The 18256-nt window shown below is 36.0% G+C and overlaps 2 protein-coding genes across 2 annotated transcripts; both read left to right on the top strand.

Annotated features, from left to right (window-relative positions):
* Positions 1 to 385: 385 nt before the first annotated feature.
* LOC119776513 (guanine nucleotide-binding protein subunit alpha-11-like) lies at positions 386 to 9394 on the top strand. The gene is made up of 7 exons (XM_038274922.1): positions 386 to 573; positions 2805 to 2989; positions 5799 to 5953; positions 6701 to 6829; positions 6993 to 7122; positions 7208 to 7361; positions 8606 to 9394. The coding sequence occupies exons 1-7, from the start codon at positions 453 to 455 to the stop codon at positions 8794 to 8796; spliced, it is 1065 nt and encodes a 354-aa protein (XP_038130850.1). The 5' UTR covers positions 386 to 452; the 3' UTR covers positions 8797 to 9394.
* Positions 9395 to 9492: 98 nt separating this feature from the next.
* On the top strand, positions 9493 to 17070 carry LOC119776512 (guanine nucleotide-binding protein subunit alpha-14-like). Its single transcript, XM_038274921.1, has 7 exons — positions 9493 to 9877; positions 12810 to 12994; positions 13377 to 13531; positions 13654 to 13782; positions 13944 to 14073; positions 14153 to 14306; positions 15436 to 17070. Exons 1-7 carry the CDS (start codon positions 9757 to 9759, stop codon positions 15624 to 15626), a joined length of 1065 nt encoding a protein of 354 aa, XP_038130849.1. The 5' UTR covers positions 9493 to 9756; the 3' UTR covers positions 15627 to 17070.
* The last annotated feature ends 1186 nt before the right edge of the window (positions 17071 to 18256 follow it).

Here is an 18256-nt window from a genome sequence, read left to right as displayed (position 1 = left end):
CAAAGCAGCTAGGCTCAGAGAAATAAAATGTACAAATTGTTGTCTGACTTAAGGCACACTGTGAGTCATTCTGAATTTTTTAAAAGGTGTCTGCTCTATTGTTTTCACTTTTGGCAGTTAAAAATTACGGTCATAAAGATGATTTTTTTACACAAAGATGACAACTTGTTTATTATTCCGGATTGAAAAAAAACTAAAATCCTCTAATACCAATATTTTTTTTATTTTGTGACAACAACCAGCTCTAAGTATATTGGATTTTTTTTCTTTTCTTTATGTTCTTGATGTTCACCATCCAACACCCGCCTCCTGTCATGTTTGACTAACTGGTTATGGCAGAATGATTAACACACCGGCATTCCAACGAGAAGGATGACCTGGTATGATAAACACAATACACTCATTTCAGCGGCACACTGTTCATGAAAAGCACCCAGTGAACTTAGACAAGAATGGACGAGTGTTGCTACACGTCTCCTGAAGAAAAAGAAGGCAGAAGGATATCAAGAGAAATAGATGCAATACTAAGAAGAGAGAAGGAAAATAATCGTGAGCTGAAGTTGCTGCTTTTAGGTGAACTCTTTTGATTATTCATTGTATTTTGCATTGGTAATATATTCTAGATACAAGAGTTTGTAACTATCCTACTTGTCAAGTATCTTAATTGTGGGTTTGGTGCCATTGTTCTTCAGCTGAGCTATGTCTGTTCTTGGTTTGTGCTCAGTGATCATGACTTTCCTTTGCATCACTATAATTAAAATAGACGTTTGGGAAATTTAATTTGTTTAGGAGATCTTGCATCTGGATTAGCTGATATACCGTGCTTTGAAAATTCTTCCAAATGCCTAAACCTTTCCGCATTTTTCCACCTTTCAGAAACATTTCCATATTGTATTCTATTGTCATGTAGTACACCAACTCAAAGTAGTTCAAAAATAATAAAGTTGAGGGATAATGATACATACTTAGCAAATGTTTTTAAAATAAAATAAAAACTATGAGGTTTGACAAGCAATTGTATTTGATCAAATGCAAAGACATTTCAGAAGTAACCTCATTAGTAAACCTAATTCACCCCTTTTTTTTTTCAAATCTCAGTATAACCGCTATTACAAAAGCAGGTAAGCAGCATATTTCAGAGCAAGGAAAAAAAAGGATTCAGTTGTGGAGGAATTTGAAGCATGGTTAGTTTATTAAAGTACACCTCAGTTAAACTCAAATACAAGACTGTCTGCATTTACTGGCTAGGCTAATAACAAGTAATTCCAGAGTAGCTACAACTGAGGTTTGAGAGTCTGTTGACAGGACCATGAGTATTGTGCTCTCTAGCTTCAATGATCAAGTGTCAGGATGAAAGTGAATATTTAGACAGAGCCACAGGGAGTCAAAAATGCATATTAATAAGAGCTTTGTAGGAGGCAAGGTGGAGTAAAAATCATAGTTTTACTCTTACATGCAAAACCCTGAGTATGGTGAGAAATACTGCATGTCGCCCAGAACACACCTTTTCCCAGTGAATGATGGTGGTACCAGCATAATACAGTACACATGAATTGAACAATAGACTTGACTATCTTCTTACCAAATCTTAGATGTAAACTATTGACAGTAATGTCGCAGACACCTACATTTGGGCAAAAATTGTAACCATGTGCATGCTTTGTTAAAGAGAGTAATGGAATTCCTATATCTCTATATGTATTATAAGACCTTGAACTTGCTGGGTTGTATACATTTTGAAATTTAAAAACCCCAGCATTTCTAATAGTGAATGCAACATTGAAAGTGGCCAAATTGGTGCATAGTGGTCACTATAGTGGACAGCTACTACAAAGTAAATATCTCTTTAATTCTTTGGTTTCGATAGTGAAACTGCATATTATTGTCTAGAATGCTCTCTGCTGCCCCACTCCACTGAGGTCAATTTAGTGGTCAGTCATTGTAACTGCAAGTAAATTTAATCTGAATCCAAGATAGCCAACAAACACAACCCCTTTTGACCAGTGCTGCATATTCTCTCAGTCCTTCTATTGTAAAATAGCCCAACAGGTTAAAAAATATATAATGATTTACAGTAACATCTAAGGAAGGATATGATCAGTTTAAAATATATATATTTTTGTTTAATATGCAGCAAATTACGATTAACCATGTGTCCAATGAAGTGGACGTCATGCATCAGGCATTTTTTCAACATAAGTCATATATATCTTTACTGTGTATTGTAATGGTTTTGCTAATAATTCAGTGTTTTAACATTATACATATAAGCTATTCATTTAAAATTTACATTGTTAGAACCCAAAAAGATCTTAATGCTTACAAACACTCAAAAAGGTGTATTGGGCATATATGAGGATTACTCCATGCAGACAGATTGATGTTTTTACTGTTTGCAGGATAACAGCGGATGGGATATTTTAAAATGCAAAACACTGAAACCTTTATTCAAATTGTCTTGTTTCCATAAAGACGTCTCATCATTTTTCTTTACACTACAAAACTTGTGTTAAAAATGTGTTAGAAAAACAAGTGGAAAGCTGGTGCACAATTACAATAAGAGTTTGATTACTAAAATACCTATTCAAATTTTTTCATTGTACTTTCAAATTTAGGTCTCACACTTACTTTGAATGTACAGTAAGCTTGTGGTCTCAGCACCATAAAGTGCCTGAAAATTGTGAATGACCATTAAAAAACATTTGCTTTATCTTTATGGTTTTGGCACTTTATGTAGCTTTTTTAAGAGGAGTGATTTTAACTTGACTCTGCTTTTTATGGTTTATCTACTTCCTTCTAATTAGGAACTGGTGAAAGTGGGAAGAGCACATTCATCAAGCAGATGAGGATCATCCATGGCAAAGGATACAGTGATTCTGACAGGAAAGCTTTCATCAAACTTGTGTATCAGAATGTCATCACAGCCATCCAGGCACTGATTGAGGCCATGACTACTCTTAAAATCGAATATGTGGATGACAAAAATATTGTAAGAAAACCTGGACTTTTGTTTATACAATAAGTGTATGACTGCATGTCAAAGCAAGATGAGCCCACACATGGTGGTGCAGGCAACCTTACAGTATCAGTATTGTGGCATGGACCCTTGCACCCTGTTCAAAGCACCAAGTATAAACCTAGCCTTATATATTAAATGAGGCAAGGACAATGGCATATTACAGAGTGTGGATAAAAGAATAGAAGCACCAAGAGACTTATGAATCCTCAAGAGCTGAAATAAGATATAAGTGTACACTAAATGAAGAGACAAAAAAAAAAAACATGTTTTAATTATACCTTCCTGTACCATGTTTGGGGAAATAACAAAAACAAACTATAAAAGCATCAGAAATTAGCCCCAGTCTTCCCATATGATCTCTGATATGTCTCCTGTCAAAAAAGAATAATATTATGGGTAAAAAGAAACCAAATATAGATTTCTACTAGATTTGAGTGTCATGAAACGGGACAGATGGACCCAGTATTCAAGGTGAGATGGTCAGTAGGAAAGTTCAAAACAACGGCAACCACGGCGACTGTAGCCACCCAATCACTGACACTCTTGTGAGAGAAACACAGGTAAGTGTCCACGATCACCTGACAGGAGATGATTATCCAAGTTAGTCACTTATCTGATTTAATAGTTCAGTCAATCCTCTCAATAATAGGCAGGATTAGCCGATACACTGCCAACGAGATGCGGCTCTGAGCTGTCCAGAGCATCCCCGATGCAGCAGCCCCAATGAAGAGGCAGGACTCCGATCTAGGACAGGGATTTAGATCAGACTGGAGTAGATCTGTGATCCAGGAGTCCGCAGTCCGGTCAGGGGTTCCAATCCACACAGGAATGGACAGATCCAGGTTCCAGGAACCCACAGAGTGTGAAGGCAGGTTCAGAGACAGACGGACAAACACAGATGCAGACAGGCAGAATCCAGTAGGAGTCCAAGGATGGTTTCAGACGGGGACGGACAGGGCCAATGGGTAACAGGGAACGGAATCAGGCAATCAGAATCACAAGGTAGACGCTGAAACGCTCTCAATATAATTTAAACTAACAAAACTGAGAGACAGGAGAAACAGAAACCAAACAAACAATGATCTGGCCCCAATAGCTGGAACTGAGCCCAATATAAAGGAACAGATGCAGGTGGATGAGATCAGTGAAAATTAGGGACCAGGCAGAGTTAGGCAGATGAGTGACATGAACACTAAAGGTGATCTATCAAGGCAGATCAGGAAATTGAGCTGGTTTCCATGGTCTATTTTTTAATATTTTTACTTTTAATGTAAACTGAAATAATTATATTGAAGTTTAAAATGATTGGGGGTTAATATGCTAGTGATATTTAGTCCTAATAAAGGTAAAAAAAAATACAAAATGTATTAACAAGCTGGCAGACACAGTTGCCAAGTTCCCCTTTCTTAAAATGTCTGTAATATTTTTTCCAAATTTTCCCTTATGGACTGCTTTTAAGTCCAGCAGGATTGTTTTTTGTTTACATTTTAAACTATGAGTGTCATGATGTGTTTTAGAGGTCTGACCCAAAATGCAGAGAACCACTCAGAGAGCAAGGCAAAGATTTAACAGGTTTATTGAGGTAAGTGTAGAAGGGGGGTATGATCTGGAACTCAGAGAGCTGGTGAACAGGAACTAGGAAGTCTAGAGGCAAATCAAAATTGTTAGTTCAGGGACCGTGGGAATCTTGAATGCTGTAAGGAAAATGCTAGGGAGGGACTCACGTTTGGGGGGCTTCTTCTCTCACTTTGCATCCAGTCTGTGTGGGTTGACATGTTGAAGAGTGGACAGGTAGACATTCTTTGGACCCGGAGGAGCACTGGAGCGGACTGTCACTTGAATTTCCGTGAGGGACTTGAACGCCACATGTGGAGTTCTCTCCCCTTCTCAGTGTGAACTCAGTAAACAGTCCAACGGCACATGTGGAGGTTTCTCGCCTGCTCAGTGTGAATTCAGAAAACAATCTTTCCAGGGGAAAAATACCAAACCTCTAGTACGCAGGAGGACTTCCTGCCAAAGGCAAAGACAAAAACAAGGTTAGACTCTGAGAAACAAAGACTCAGTTTGACTCAGTGAAACAAAGACTCAGGTTAGACTCAGCTAATCTAAGCATGGCTAGGGTACCCAAAACTGGCAAACACTCTGGCGTCGAGGTAGTGACAGTCCACTGCTTAAGTACTCCTCCAGATAATGATCCAAAGAGCCGCAGGTGTGCAGGGAGGACCAACAATGACCGGGCGCCACCTGGTAATGGAGGGAGAGACAGACACAAAACAGACCACAGAAACTGGATTCCTGACAATGAGACCTTGAGAGCACAAAAAAGCATTACTAAACAACATACAAAATCATAACTTTATTTAAAACCGATAAAACATTTTCAGGTTCTATTGTTTTAAATTCCTTAAGTGGTTGATGCTAATCTATCTAGTTTGTTAGCTCCTACTACTTCAAAGATGTATTTGCATTTATGTCAAGCTCATAGTTGTATGAAATCTTTCTATTTCAGGGGGAAGAGAGCTATTATCATGAATATATTCACAAAAGGCTCTTTAAAGATTCTTATCTAACCATTACTTTAGCTGAGGGAATTGCCTGTACATTTCTAGAATACTGAAATGTCTTATTCTGACAATGAAAACATTGCATCATTACACAGTATTTATCTGCCTAAGAAGGTTAATAGCTAGTCAGTATAAACATATTTTTATGTATAAACATATATATCTTTTAAAGTTTGTATTTTTATATTTAGATGTTTTTTTTTCTTTTGTTATAGTGCTATGCTGAAAAACTGAAAGAAGTGGATGTCATCATGGTGTTAACGTTGGAGTCCTGGCAGGTGGATGCCATTAAGCGAGTGTGGAATGACCATGGAGTGCAACAGTGTTATGACAGGAGACGGGAGTTCCAGTTGTCAGACTCTTCTAAATAGTATGCTTTGTTTTGTTTTTATACGTTATTTTTTTCTCAATTGTCTGTTAAGTATTCTTTCACATTCATGTTAATCAGAGGCTTTGACAAAAGATTTTCCTCTGGCCTCATATTCTTTCTCTCTTATTTGTTGAATCTTAATCATCTGGATGCTTTTTTTTTTTGGTATAGTTACACGTATTAGTTAAATCATTCTATCACAATTTGTTTCTTACCTTAATAGCATGCATATCAAAAAGATCTGGATGTGCTTTACTGAGTTCATATCAATTTCTTTTTTTTTTTTTTTTATGTAGAGACTGACTGCATGCTAGTAGGCAGGTTTAATATTCAATTCAGGTGTGTAAGGCCAAGGGAAACAGCTAAAAGATGCAGGACATTAGGCTATAAGAATAGGAGTTTGGGACCGTGCCTTTAAGGCTCTAAAGCTACAGTTTGCAATGCTCTTAACTGAAATATTTAACAAATAGCCTAATGGATGAAAGGCTAAATTTCTACTGTAACAAAGAGAATAAGTCTTTGTTGCCTTCGATTATAATACAGCAATATCACATCCTGGATAACTGATTTACTCAATTATGAAGACCTTACTTAAAGAGACATTTGAGATTTCTACTTAGCAACAAGTTTCACACACTCTTCTTGTAATTTCCATGCGATATAATTTGTGCATCTCTTGGTATTTAAGACTGATAAACAAAGAATAATTTGGGTAGTATCAAGTTCTTTACAGTGCTCTTCTTTCAGTTATCTAAATGACCTGGACAGAATCACAGCCCCAGACTACATTCCCACTCTGCAGGATATATTACGGGTCAGGGTTCCCACCTCGGGCATCATAGAGTACCCGTTTAACATGTCAAACGTCATTTTCAGGTATTATCATTTTCTTATTAGCTGAAAAAGAATAAACATCTGTGTGCAAAACATGTTTCCTCTAAACTGAGATAATTTTTTTCTCTTTTGGTTAATCTTTGTTGTCTAACGTCTGCAAGAAAGGGGATACACAAAATAATAACAAGCATTCCTGCATTTATAGGATGGTGGATGTGGGCGGCCAGCGCTCCCAAAGGAAGAAATGGATCCACTGCTTTGAAAATGTCACCTCTGTCATATTTCTGGCAGCCCTCAATGAATATGACCAAGTTCTTTTTGAGAGTGACACAGATGTATGTCCAATCTATTATTATGTGTTACTCAGCTTCTAACAGCTCATCTTGAGCTTTTGTCAAGATTTCCTGTTTTTGTGTCTAGAACCGCCTGGCTGAGAGCCTGGCCCTCTTCAAGACAATTACCTCATCCAACTGGTTCCAGGAGTCGTCCACCATCCTCTTTTTGAATAAAAAAGACCTGCTCGAAGAGAAAATACAGACATCAGATTTGGCAACCTTCTTCCCTGACTACAAAGGTTAATTTAGCATATTTCTGTTCTGATGTAAAAATTGTATTATTGAAGTTAGATGATATGACAATATCATAACAATATCAAACTTTCCCTCTATTGGATTTACAATTAAAATTTGCAGATTTTAAGTCTACATCCTTGTTTTTTCAAATCAAAGACACCAAAGGGAGTATTTGAAATCCATGTGTTCTTCCTCCATTTCCCCATTTTGTGTCGAAAAAGAAAATAAATGTCATTAGACTTGAGCTACAAGTGAACCTGTCTGCAATGTTGTGCCAGTTCACACCTAAAAGAAGTAGCTCAAAGTTCAGTTCACACTGCTAAACATGAATTAGTTCAAGTTCATTTGGAAAATAAAACACACAATCTTACAATAAAACCTAATATTTTACCCTTTATATGTGTGGTTAAAATATATAGAAATAAATGGAAAATAACTGATGCAGTCAAGATATACTGTATGTGCATAGAAGCCTTTATTTAGTCAAATTATGCAGAACTTCAGAAACATACAGGAACATTCAGGTTCTGCTGAAAAGATATGCATCAAAAATTATTTCTGATGTTCCTCATTCAGTAGCAGCGATTTCCTAAGATAGCTCAGATGCTTTAACTTGATGTGTGGCTTTAAAGTTGAAGTGGACATGGCTACCATGTGGACTTGTTTTTTAAGTCCCGGTGGGCACAGAAATGTTAGATTTTCTGTCAGAGTTTACTTTGTTCATAAAACCCTGCCAAGTGCTCTGCAAAACTGGCATAAGAATCACGCAGGCTAGTCCTAGCTGTACACATGCTGGGCGCTGTAATAAGTGCCGTAAAACCTGAAGTTATCCAAAAAAAAGTGTCATTATCAACTGAACGCGAATGTGAGAGGTGTGTGTTGCTCATTATTCCCATAATTACTTCAAAACTGATCCGTTCAGTTAATCTTTCATTGAAGAAATGAAGGTCTTCAGTGGACGCAGTTCATTGGACCCGTTCATGAACATCACTGCCTCTCTGCATGCAACTTCTACCTTTTCAATATTGTGACAAGCAAGATAATGACATTGTAAACTGAAAGCCTTAATTTTACTGTCAGTACCCAAAACGTATTATTTTATACTTACTAATTTATATGAAGGCATGGGAGTTGTTCATACACATAAAAAATGAATGTTCTTCAAAACACTCATTTTAGGTGTGGATTTGATGGAAATTCAGATCTCAAGTGGCACTGTTTAAATCATGAACTTTCTCTTTCACAGGACCTGCAGGAGATGCTGAATCTGCAAAGAAGTTTATTGAGAAGATGTATGTTCAGCTCCACAAAGGTCGTCACAAACCTCTCTACACACACTTTACCTGTGCCACAGACACGGAAAACATCAGAGTTGTCTTCAATTCAGTCAAAGACACAATCTTTTTAGAAAATATGAGTTTTTTAAACCTCGAATGAGTAAGGATGGAGAAGTGTTGTTTTTGTTTTTGGTTGTTATCTGTTAAGCTTTCTTCTTTGTTTTTGCTTTCTTAAAAAATAAAAATATAAGAGAAATTCTAGCACTGAGCCATACTTTAGATCTACACAGGCCTTAAATTAAATTTTATTGCAACATGTATTCATTTGAAGTTGTAAAGAGTGAAAATCCTTTGTCTGCACACAGTACACATACAACAGCATTACTACTGATTCCTTATACCCACCTGGGATTATAGGCCTTTGAATGTGTCGCCCAACCTTGAATTGACTCAATCATGCAACGTCTAACTAGCACAGCTCTGTGGAGGAAGAATGCACCTTGAAGAATGCAAAGTCTTACAGCTTTTAAAGGCACAGATTAAGAGAAAGATTGCAATTTGATGGCCTACATGTTTTTATTTTTGTACACACAGATAATGAAATGAGTAAAATGTTTTAAACATATATTATGTCATATTTTTGTCATATTTATAAAATACATGTGATAAAACTCAATGAGTCATGCATTGTACAATCAGAATTAACACATGTATCATCACTTTCAATTGTATCAAATAAAAAGTGTCCTTGTCTTTTACTTCTTTTAGTGAGTTTTAGTGAATTTTTTTTAAACCTATTTAACTTAAAAGGCATACCCATTAGATATTATCATTTGTTTCCAATTTGTACTTCGTAGTGGAAAAAAAGAGCTTTAACCTCAAAGAATGTGAAAGCAGACAGCTTTTCAGCTAGACTCCTCCTCCTGTAGGGCAGGGAGGTAAAATGTACCTGAACTGGATCCAGTATGAGGAAGAATGCCCACAGAAAGTCACCAACAGCGTATTGTTTTCGGGAAAAAGATGACCTAGCAGGTCTGACAACATTAGTATACATTTATCTGAGTAATCCCCATCAGCTGTGACACTTTGTCAAACAAGCAGCTGCTTGACTCTGATAACAATGGACGAGTGCTGCTTGTCCCCTGAAGAGCAGGAGAGCCGGAGGATATCCAGAGAAATAGAGAAACAACTTCAACTTCATAAAAAAAACCTTAAACGGGAACTAAAGCTTCTGCTTTTAGGTGAGATCCCCAAAAGTTTAATATGAATTCTCTCTCTGAATTTTGCCTGGAAAATTGTTTGTCCTCTTGACAGTTAGGCTCTGAGCCTTAAAATGTATTTTACTATCTAAATCTTAAACAAACACCACTGGTAAGAAGGATTGAAATTTTATCTGCTTCTCCTGGTTCATACTATTTCTAGTCAGTTTTCTTAGTAGCATTGATTTTTGTCATTGCTCACTGCTGTGACATTTATATGGTAGCTGGTAGTGGAGTATTTAATACATGCTATTCTAGGTAATAAATGTCTTTTTCTGTAACAGATTTTAGTGTATAGCAGAAAGCATATAAACGTTGGTCATTTTTATCTGTACAGCAGTATGTAATATGCTCCCTACTGTAGTTGCAATCTAAATGCTTTGCAAAGACTGGTTGAATAAATATCCAGACTATTAAGAATTCTAAGTGTCATTTAATGACTGAGATAATAAATCATTGAACCAGTGTGTATGTGGTACTGTGTGTTAAGGGTGACTTTTGCATTCTTTACATAGTTTCATCCTCGATAAATCCTCCTCTTGCTAGCATGTTTCCTCATTCAAACAAAACTGTGATGGCCTGCTGCATTTTTTGATATTGTGAGATTAGACTTTAAATTTTTCCAGAAAAAAACAACTTTGTTTAGTCACAATCTTTTATTTTCTTTGAGCTTTATTTGTATTAGTCCCGAAAAATATGACTTATATGTAGTGTTATTTTTGATTTAAAGTTTCCCTGACATCAGCAATCTCTTTTACAAGGCTATTCACATTCTTAAGGTATTTGTTTTTTTAATTGGATACATGTTTTTTTTCGTTGTTTAGGTTTCACCCATTTGGTTTTGACATGTCATTTCTCTTTTCTTTGCTCTTATTTTTTAGATCCATTTCCAATGTTTCTGTATATCTATGCTTATAGTTTTGCAGTTATTCATATGTTCAGTTTTACTGTCAGTCTTTTCTTACTAGTATCAGTTAGATTATATCCTTGTAACTCTGGTCATATCCAATTATGTTTTTACTCCATTTTCAAGCACTGCTTCATAAAAAGCCTCATTTGTTTCACATCATCTCTGGGTTTTCAGCATGACACAGGTTTTTACTGTTTAACATGCCATGTCCTGCCATGCAATGCTTGTACTAATGCCAACCTATTTTATTTATTTATTTTTTTACCAAGCTGTCAATTTAATGTTGTTCATTTATTAAAACTCAACAACTTACTGAGCTGTTTCTGCTTGCCTCTATGCATATGGGTCAACTTAAAGAAAACCCCCTGATATAAACAACTAGATAATACAGAAGAAAAGCAAAGAGAATGGGTATTCAGACTTTAAATTTCTCCTTTGTGATTTATTTGGAAACACAGAAATGGTAACTATGATTATGCACCACTAAATATCTAACTGAAACATATATTCTATCAGAACATCCACACGCAAATGAAGCCAGGATTTCCAGTGCTGTTTTTAAATAAGACAGCTAATTTCCTTAGCTTTGCTCACTAATAATCTCATCATAGGTGGCTTTCCATGGTAGTATGTAGCTTTAAACTAATTGATGTACTTAAAATATGTTTGAATCCATCCATCCATCCATCCATCCATCCATCCATCCATCCATCCATCCATCCATCCATCCATCCATCCATCCATCCATCCATCCATCCATCCATCCATCCATCCATCCATCCATCCATCCATCCAAGTTGTTTCGCGAGGGGTGCTCTTGCTCGGTCTGGTGAGAGGTGGGTTACACCCTGGACAGATCACCAGTCTATCATAGGGCACATTCGAATCCTATTGTATGATTGAGTTACCACTGACATTTGTTTATTTTATGAAATATTCTTTTTTTTATCTATCTATTTGATTATCTATTTACTTAGTTCTATATTTATATTAAATTATATCAGAGCTGGTCCTCCATATTATAACGCTATGCTAGGCAAAACAATTTATGGCCTTAGGTATGGGGACCTTTACATCCAATTCGGATACAATGTTGCTTGCCACTTGGTGTGAAAATAGGTGCGTTTGAATTGTCGGCTGCATCCTCTGTAGGACCCACTCTACCTGGAGTGGGTTTTCAAAAGCCATTAAAATGAGGAGGCCGGACGGAGTGTTCAAATTTGATCAGGCTGCAGACAAATCTTGCCTTCGGAGGACGCAGCCGCCGGATTTGAACAGAACAAAATTGTGTTAATTACTAAATGTAATTCAAAGTACTTTGGAGCTGTTGTACCTGATAGGGGGCATTGAAAATCAAAAACCGTCAGTTTTAAAGTGAAAGCATAACATTTCCTGGATCTGGATCATGCTAGCACTCTGATTATATCCAAGGGTATTCACTAAAAAATTGCATGAAGAATGCTCTGGTCCTAGTGTCATTTTTCACGGCAGGGAAGGATGAAATGCTGCTCCAACATAGGGTATAATCAATTGAGAAAGTTTAATGTTTTGACATGGTGCCAGCTGAAACATGTTGATCCTCTTTTCTTTGTTGAGTCAAACTTATATTACTGCTACTCTATACCCTAAAACACAGCTCCTGCTTTTGACCTTTTATTGCGGTTTGCTAAAGTGCAGATTTTAACATTTTTACTCTTTGTTTTTGTGACTGGTTTGTAATTTAAGCTTTAACATATGTTGCAGTTGTTCCAGTTTAGAAATCATACCCTTAGCCATTACCTTTTAATGTTGTAAATTTTTATTAATAGTGCTGCAGCAACTCTTCTGGAGCAAAGACTAACATGTTTAATGACACAAACAAATCGGGAGATTCAATCAGTCCATTTCAGAAATGTAATCAATACTCTGGTTCAGTAGCTACACAAAGAATTCACATCAAGCAAAAAATGTATCATGAAACCTGAACATTTTTATCCCTTGATCTAATTTATTTCATTTTCGTAGGAACTGGTGAAAGTGGGAAGAGCACCTTCATTAAACAGATGAGGATCATCCATGGCAAAGGGTACAATGAAACTGACAGGAAAAATTTCACCCGGATTGTCTTCCAAAATATCGTCACAGCCATACAGGCGCTAATTGAAGCTATGAGTTATCTACACATCCAGTATGCTGACAACCAAAATGTTGTAAGAATCTAACAAAATTCTTAATGGTCTACTTTTATATCCTCTTTGTCAGATTATGTAATATTAACAATGTTCACTTTAGGGTTTCTATGCTTTTTGATGAGTGTCAAATTTAACCCCTGCTAAACTTGCTGTCATAGTAATACTGTATCATAGATGTAGAGTGTATCTTCTGTGTCTGTTAACCTTTATGCAATGTTGTGGATTCTCATAAAGCTCTCTGTACCACATTGCTCTATGTGCAATGCATACTGTCTAAGTGCCTAACTCTTTTTGTGTGAATATTTGGTTGCCACTAGTATGTCTTTAAACCTATTCTGCCAAATATCAAAGGTGTGTTTCTAGTAGACTTGTAGTAGACCTGTGGCTATTTTTTTGTCAGAGTTATGCCAAGAAACTGAGCGAGGTGGAGGTATCTGATTTGACGACATTGGCGCCCTGGCAGGTGGATGCCATCAAGCGAGTATGGAATGATGGTGGTGTACAAAAGTGCTATGACCGTCGGAGGGAGTACCAGTTGTCAGACTCTGCCAAATAGTAAGATCTAAACTGAGTATTTGAATATAGATATAAATTATGATCATTTTAACACAATGCTTTATGATTGTTTTGCTGGACATCACAATATTAAACTGCTTGTTTTGTTATTTATGTTTTAGTTATCTGAATGACATGGACAGAATCACAGCCCAAGATTATATTCCATCTGAGCAGGATATCTTGAGGGTCCGAGTAGCCACTACGGGTATCATAGAGTACATATTTGATATGTCAAAAGTCACCTTCAGGTATGCTGCCACTTTGTTCCATAGCTAACACAAAAAGAGACAGGTTTAACACCCTTTTAAACCTTTACTTTGCTGTCATTGTTGGTTTGAAAAGGAGAGAAATACAAGTGTTTTTGGTTTGACAAAACAAAAATCAATACAAGTACGTCTTCTGTTCTCAGAATGGTGGATGTGGGTGGCCAGCGCTCAGAAAGGAAAAAATGGATCCACTGCTTTGAAAGTGTCACTTCGATCATATTCCTAGCAGCCCTAAGTGAATATGATCAAGTACTTTATGAGAGCCAGAATGAGGTATGTTCTGATCTAAAGTTTGTTAGTTTCAGATGGGTTTAACAGTAGCTTTTGCTAAGATTGTTCGCATCTGTTTTAGAACCGGCTCCGAGAGAGCCTTGCCCTGTTTGAGACAATCAACACATCCAATTGGTTTCAAGATTCTTCCACTATTCTTTTTCTGAACAAAACAGACCTGCTGGCTGAGAAAATCACAGAATCTCATCTGGCAACATACTTCCCAGAATACAATGGTAAATTATATCCTGTTGCTCATGTTAAAATTTTTTCAATTTGAAAAAATGACGTTTATCTACAACTGCTTTCAGTTGTAGTTTTTATTTTTCGCCATTTTAAAGATTAGTTTCATTTTTCCAGTTTGCTTTATTAAAAACATTGGATCTTTTAGTTCATTTAGTGGAATTAATTCAAGCCTTGATTATGGGTGGTGAGAAATCACCATCAAAAATACCTTAAGAGTTGTTACATATTTACTTTGATGCTTTGTGTTTTTCTTGCTCTTAGCTTCTCAATTAGAAATACAGCAGGGGGTCAAGCCCATACCAGCAATTTGTGGACATGTGGCAGAATTACCCTAAATAAATTGCTTATTCAAAGTCTGCATGAACAGGTTTGAGGAAGCCAAACCTGAATTACAGTCTGAAACTATCTTGTGATGAAGAAATTAGGTTACCTATTACACTATTCTCCTAAAAAAAACTTCCAAAAGTAAAAGAAATCAAAAAAACTGAAAAAATATATGCTCAGTCTTAATACATTTTTTAATCAAGTTGTATAATAGAGGGATTTTTTTTTTACCTTTGCCTGGTGACACCTCTGATATTTGTCCAGATTCCTAGATCCTCGCTTTATGCTCCAAGGAGACTTCCTTGGTTTCGATTAAGGCCACCAAACTTTTACTCCAACTTTTTCAACATTTCAAAAAATTCATGATAATCATTCAAAACCCCATGAGAGGAGAGGTTATAATGCGCCGACTTAGTCTGTTTTAAGTCAGACTGTTTGAATTCCCATGAAGGTTTATGAAACCCCGTTCCTCAAGTTGTTTTCCACACAACACAGTTACCAAGTATATACACAGTGTCTCATAATGTTCATTCTATTTCACCCCCAATTAAGATGGGGTTTTTTCACCTCCATTACCATCATCTTTAATATGCATGGTGGGAATATAAGGAGTCAAAAGGAAACAAAATTAATAACTAACAATAAACTTCTTCAAATTGTCGTCATCTAGAAGAAAAAATAAAAATCTCTTTAGCCATAGATACATAATAAATAATATATATATCATAAGCAATAGCTAAATTATGAATGGAGCTCTTTGGGTTTCTCTAATTGTGTTCACTCTCTCTCCCACAGGGCCCAAAGGTGATGCTGAATCAGCAAAAAAGTTCATTGAGAAGTTGTACATTCAATTACACCAACATTCTCATAAAGCCCTCTATACACACTTCACCTGTGCCACTGACACAGAGAACATCCGGATTGTCTTCAAAGCTGTCAAAGACACTCTCTTTCAAGAAAATCTTGAAAGATTCAACATTGTATGAAAGAAACCCCAGTGATTATTTATCTTTAGTAACACAAAAGTTCAGGTACAATCAAATGTTGCAATTTTTTGAAATTAAAATACTGTCAGACTACGGCTTTGAAAACCATAAAAAACACAAAGCAAACATAAGAATGTTTAACTCCACTGTACTGAATCATGTCATTTTATTGAAATAGCAATGTATCAAATAGCAAATTATAAAAATGTTCATAATATTTAAATATTTGAAATCAGAAGTATTTAACCTTATGGGAAACAAAGGAAAAGCGAAGAATGTTGAAAATCACTTATAAATAAATAAATTCCATTATGGTAGATTTGTCATATTTTTTTCTTCTTTATAGAGCATAAAACTTCAGACACACTAAAACAGACACTAAAATACAGTAGGTAGTGATATATTAAGTCAGCTATGTTTACATAAAATGATTTGCTAAGAACTGTTCTTGCTTGTTAAAGATTTTTTTCCAATTTTTATTTAAATATCTTTTGAAGTTATTTTAAATTAATTTTCCAACCACATTAGAAGGGGAATCACTGGTATGAGGATTTAACCTGAAACATATGATTCAGCCAATGCTGATGTAGGGCCCCTTTTTTCGAAACCTCTTTTCAAAAGGCTTTGCTATGTAGTACCATTAATGTGAAATTATTCTTTTCATACTAAGCAATAATTGTACTGATTGGTTGTTGTATGAAAATAACAACTAAATTGTTAGTTCCACTTTTATTTTTCTTCCATTCCCACCATCACAGCGCTCCCTGGATGAAAGGCGGCCTTAACATTACCCTATTTAGCCTAGGCCAAGAGCCGGTCCTGAATAGCTCAGGATAACTTGAGCCACTCTAACTACGCGCTTTATAAAAAAAATTAAGTTTTGAGCCTTGCCTTAAAAGTAGACATGGAGTCTACTCTGTGGCTGGCTAGCTCAAGTGTTAAGTCACCCGTCCTGCACACAGGAAGCCTGTATCACAGCTGGGGGGAATGAGCAGCCAGTGTGGGTCCTTAGGCAAGACCATTCAAGCTAATGCCTTCTTTGTAGAGTGGCAGCCTAGTGGTTAGGAATCCTAAGGTTCTGAGTTCAAGCCTGACTGCCACTCTTGCACCCTGAACAAGTTTTTTAGTTCTATGCTGGATTTAACAGGAAAGCAATAGACAAAAGTTGAGACAGGAGAAAAATTTCATATAAACTCTGGCTGCAGCATTTTGGAACAGCTGATGGCTTTTAACTACAGTTTGTGGACTTCCTGATAGTAAAGAATTAAAAAAGTCTAGCCTTGAAGTAATTAATTCATGGACAAGTTTCTCATCATCACCCCTGGACAATATTCCATTATTACTGTATGCAACATTCCGTAGATGAAAGAAGGAAATTTTACAAACCTTGTCGATATGGGATTTAAATGATCAAAAATAACACCAAGATTTTTTAATTTATCATCTGAGATCAATTTAATCCCATCCAAATGAAGTGACTCACTAATCAGCTTCTTTTTCAAAGACTCTGGTCCAAAGACTTTAAGTTCTGTTTTGTCTGCATTCAGGAGCAGAAAGTTAAGTCATCCAGGTTGTTATGTCTTCAAGACATGCCTGTAATCTATGTAATGGGTTAGCTTCATCTGGATTTATAGACACATATAGCTGAGTATCAGCATAACCACGAAAATTAATCCCTTGCTGTCTAATAATTCTACCTATTGGTACCATATATATATATATATATATATATATATATATATATATATATATATATATATATATATATATATATATATATATATATATATATATAGTAAAGAAAACTGGTACTAGCACTGATCCCTGTGGTACTCCACAGGTAACCCCAGAGCATGAGGAAGATGTATCATTAATTTGAACAAACAGAAATATGATTTAAACCAGCCTAGTGCAGTTTCTTTAAATTCTACAAAATATTCAAGTATTTCTAAAACAATTTTATGATCAACTGTGTCAAATGCAGCACTGAGATCTAACAGGACAAGTACAGTCTATTATCTGAGGCAATGATAATATGTTTAGTGACTTTCACCAGAGCTGTTTCAGAGCTCTAAAACTAAACTGAAACTCTTCAAAAATCATTATGATGTGAGTGGTCACACAATAGTTTAGCCACTATTTTCTAAACAATTTTAGATAATAAAGGAAGACTGGATATAGGCCTATAATTCACCAAGTCATCTGGGTCAAAAGACGGTTTCTTAAGTAAAAGTTTAATTACAGCTACCTTAAAATCCTGAGGAACATATCCTTGAAACAGGGACAGAAAGAAATAAGAGTGAATACTTAATTAAATAATGTGGTTGGAAGTGGATCTAACATACAACTTGAAGGCTCAGATGAGGATGAAATTTTTGCTAACTCTGAAAGTTCAAATGGATGAAAGAATGTCTAAACCCGGTTCAGATTCTTTAGTTTCCTCACTCTTCAGAGATAAATCAGTCATATTTAGAGCAGTGGCGGCTGGCAAAGTTTTCTCCAGGGGGGGCTATAAATTCAAAATAGATGCATACCAAAAACCAATCAAACGTATACTAAGTAATCACACAAGTATATTTATATGAATGCCAACACTATAAAATAAAAGGCAAATCTTGAGTAACAAACCT

This window comes from Cyprinodon tularosa, unplaced genomic scaffold (assembly GCF_016077235.1).
Source record: "Cyprinodon tularosa strain WSP-4 unplaced genomic scaffold, ASM1607723v1 ctg94, whole genome shotgun sequence".
Taxonomy (NCBI): Eukaryota; Metazoa; Chordata; class Actinopteri; order Cyprinodontiformes; family Cyprinodontidae; genus Cyprinodon; species Cyprinodon tularosa.
The sequence above is the reverse complement of the archived record's forward strand: the minus strand, read 5'-3'. Positions and strand labels throughout refer to the sequence as shown.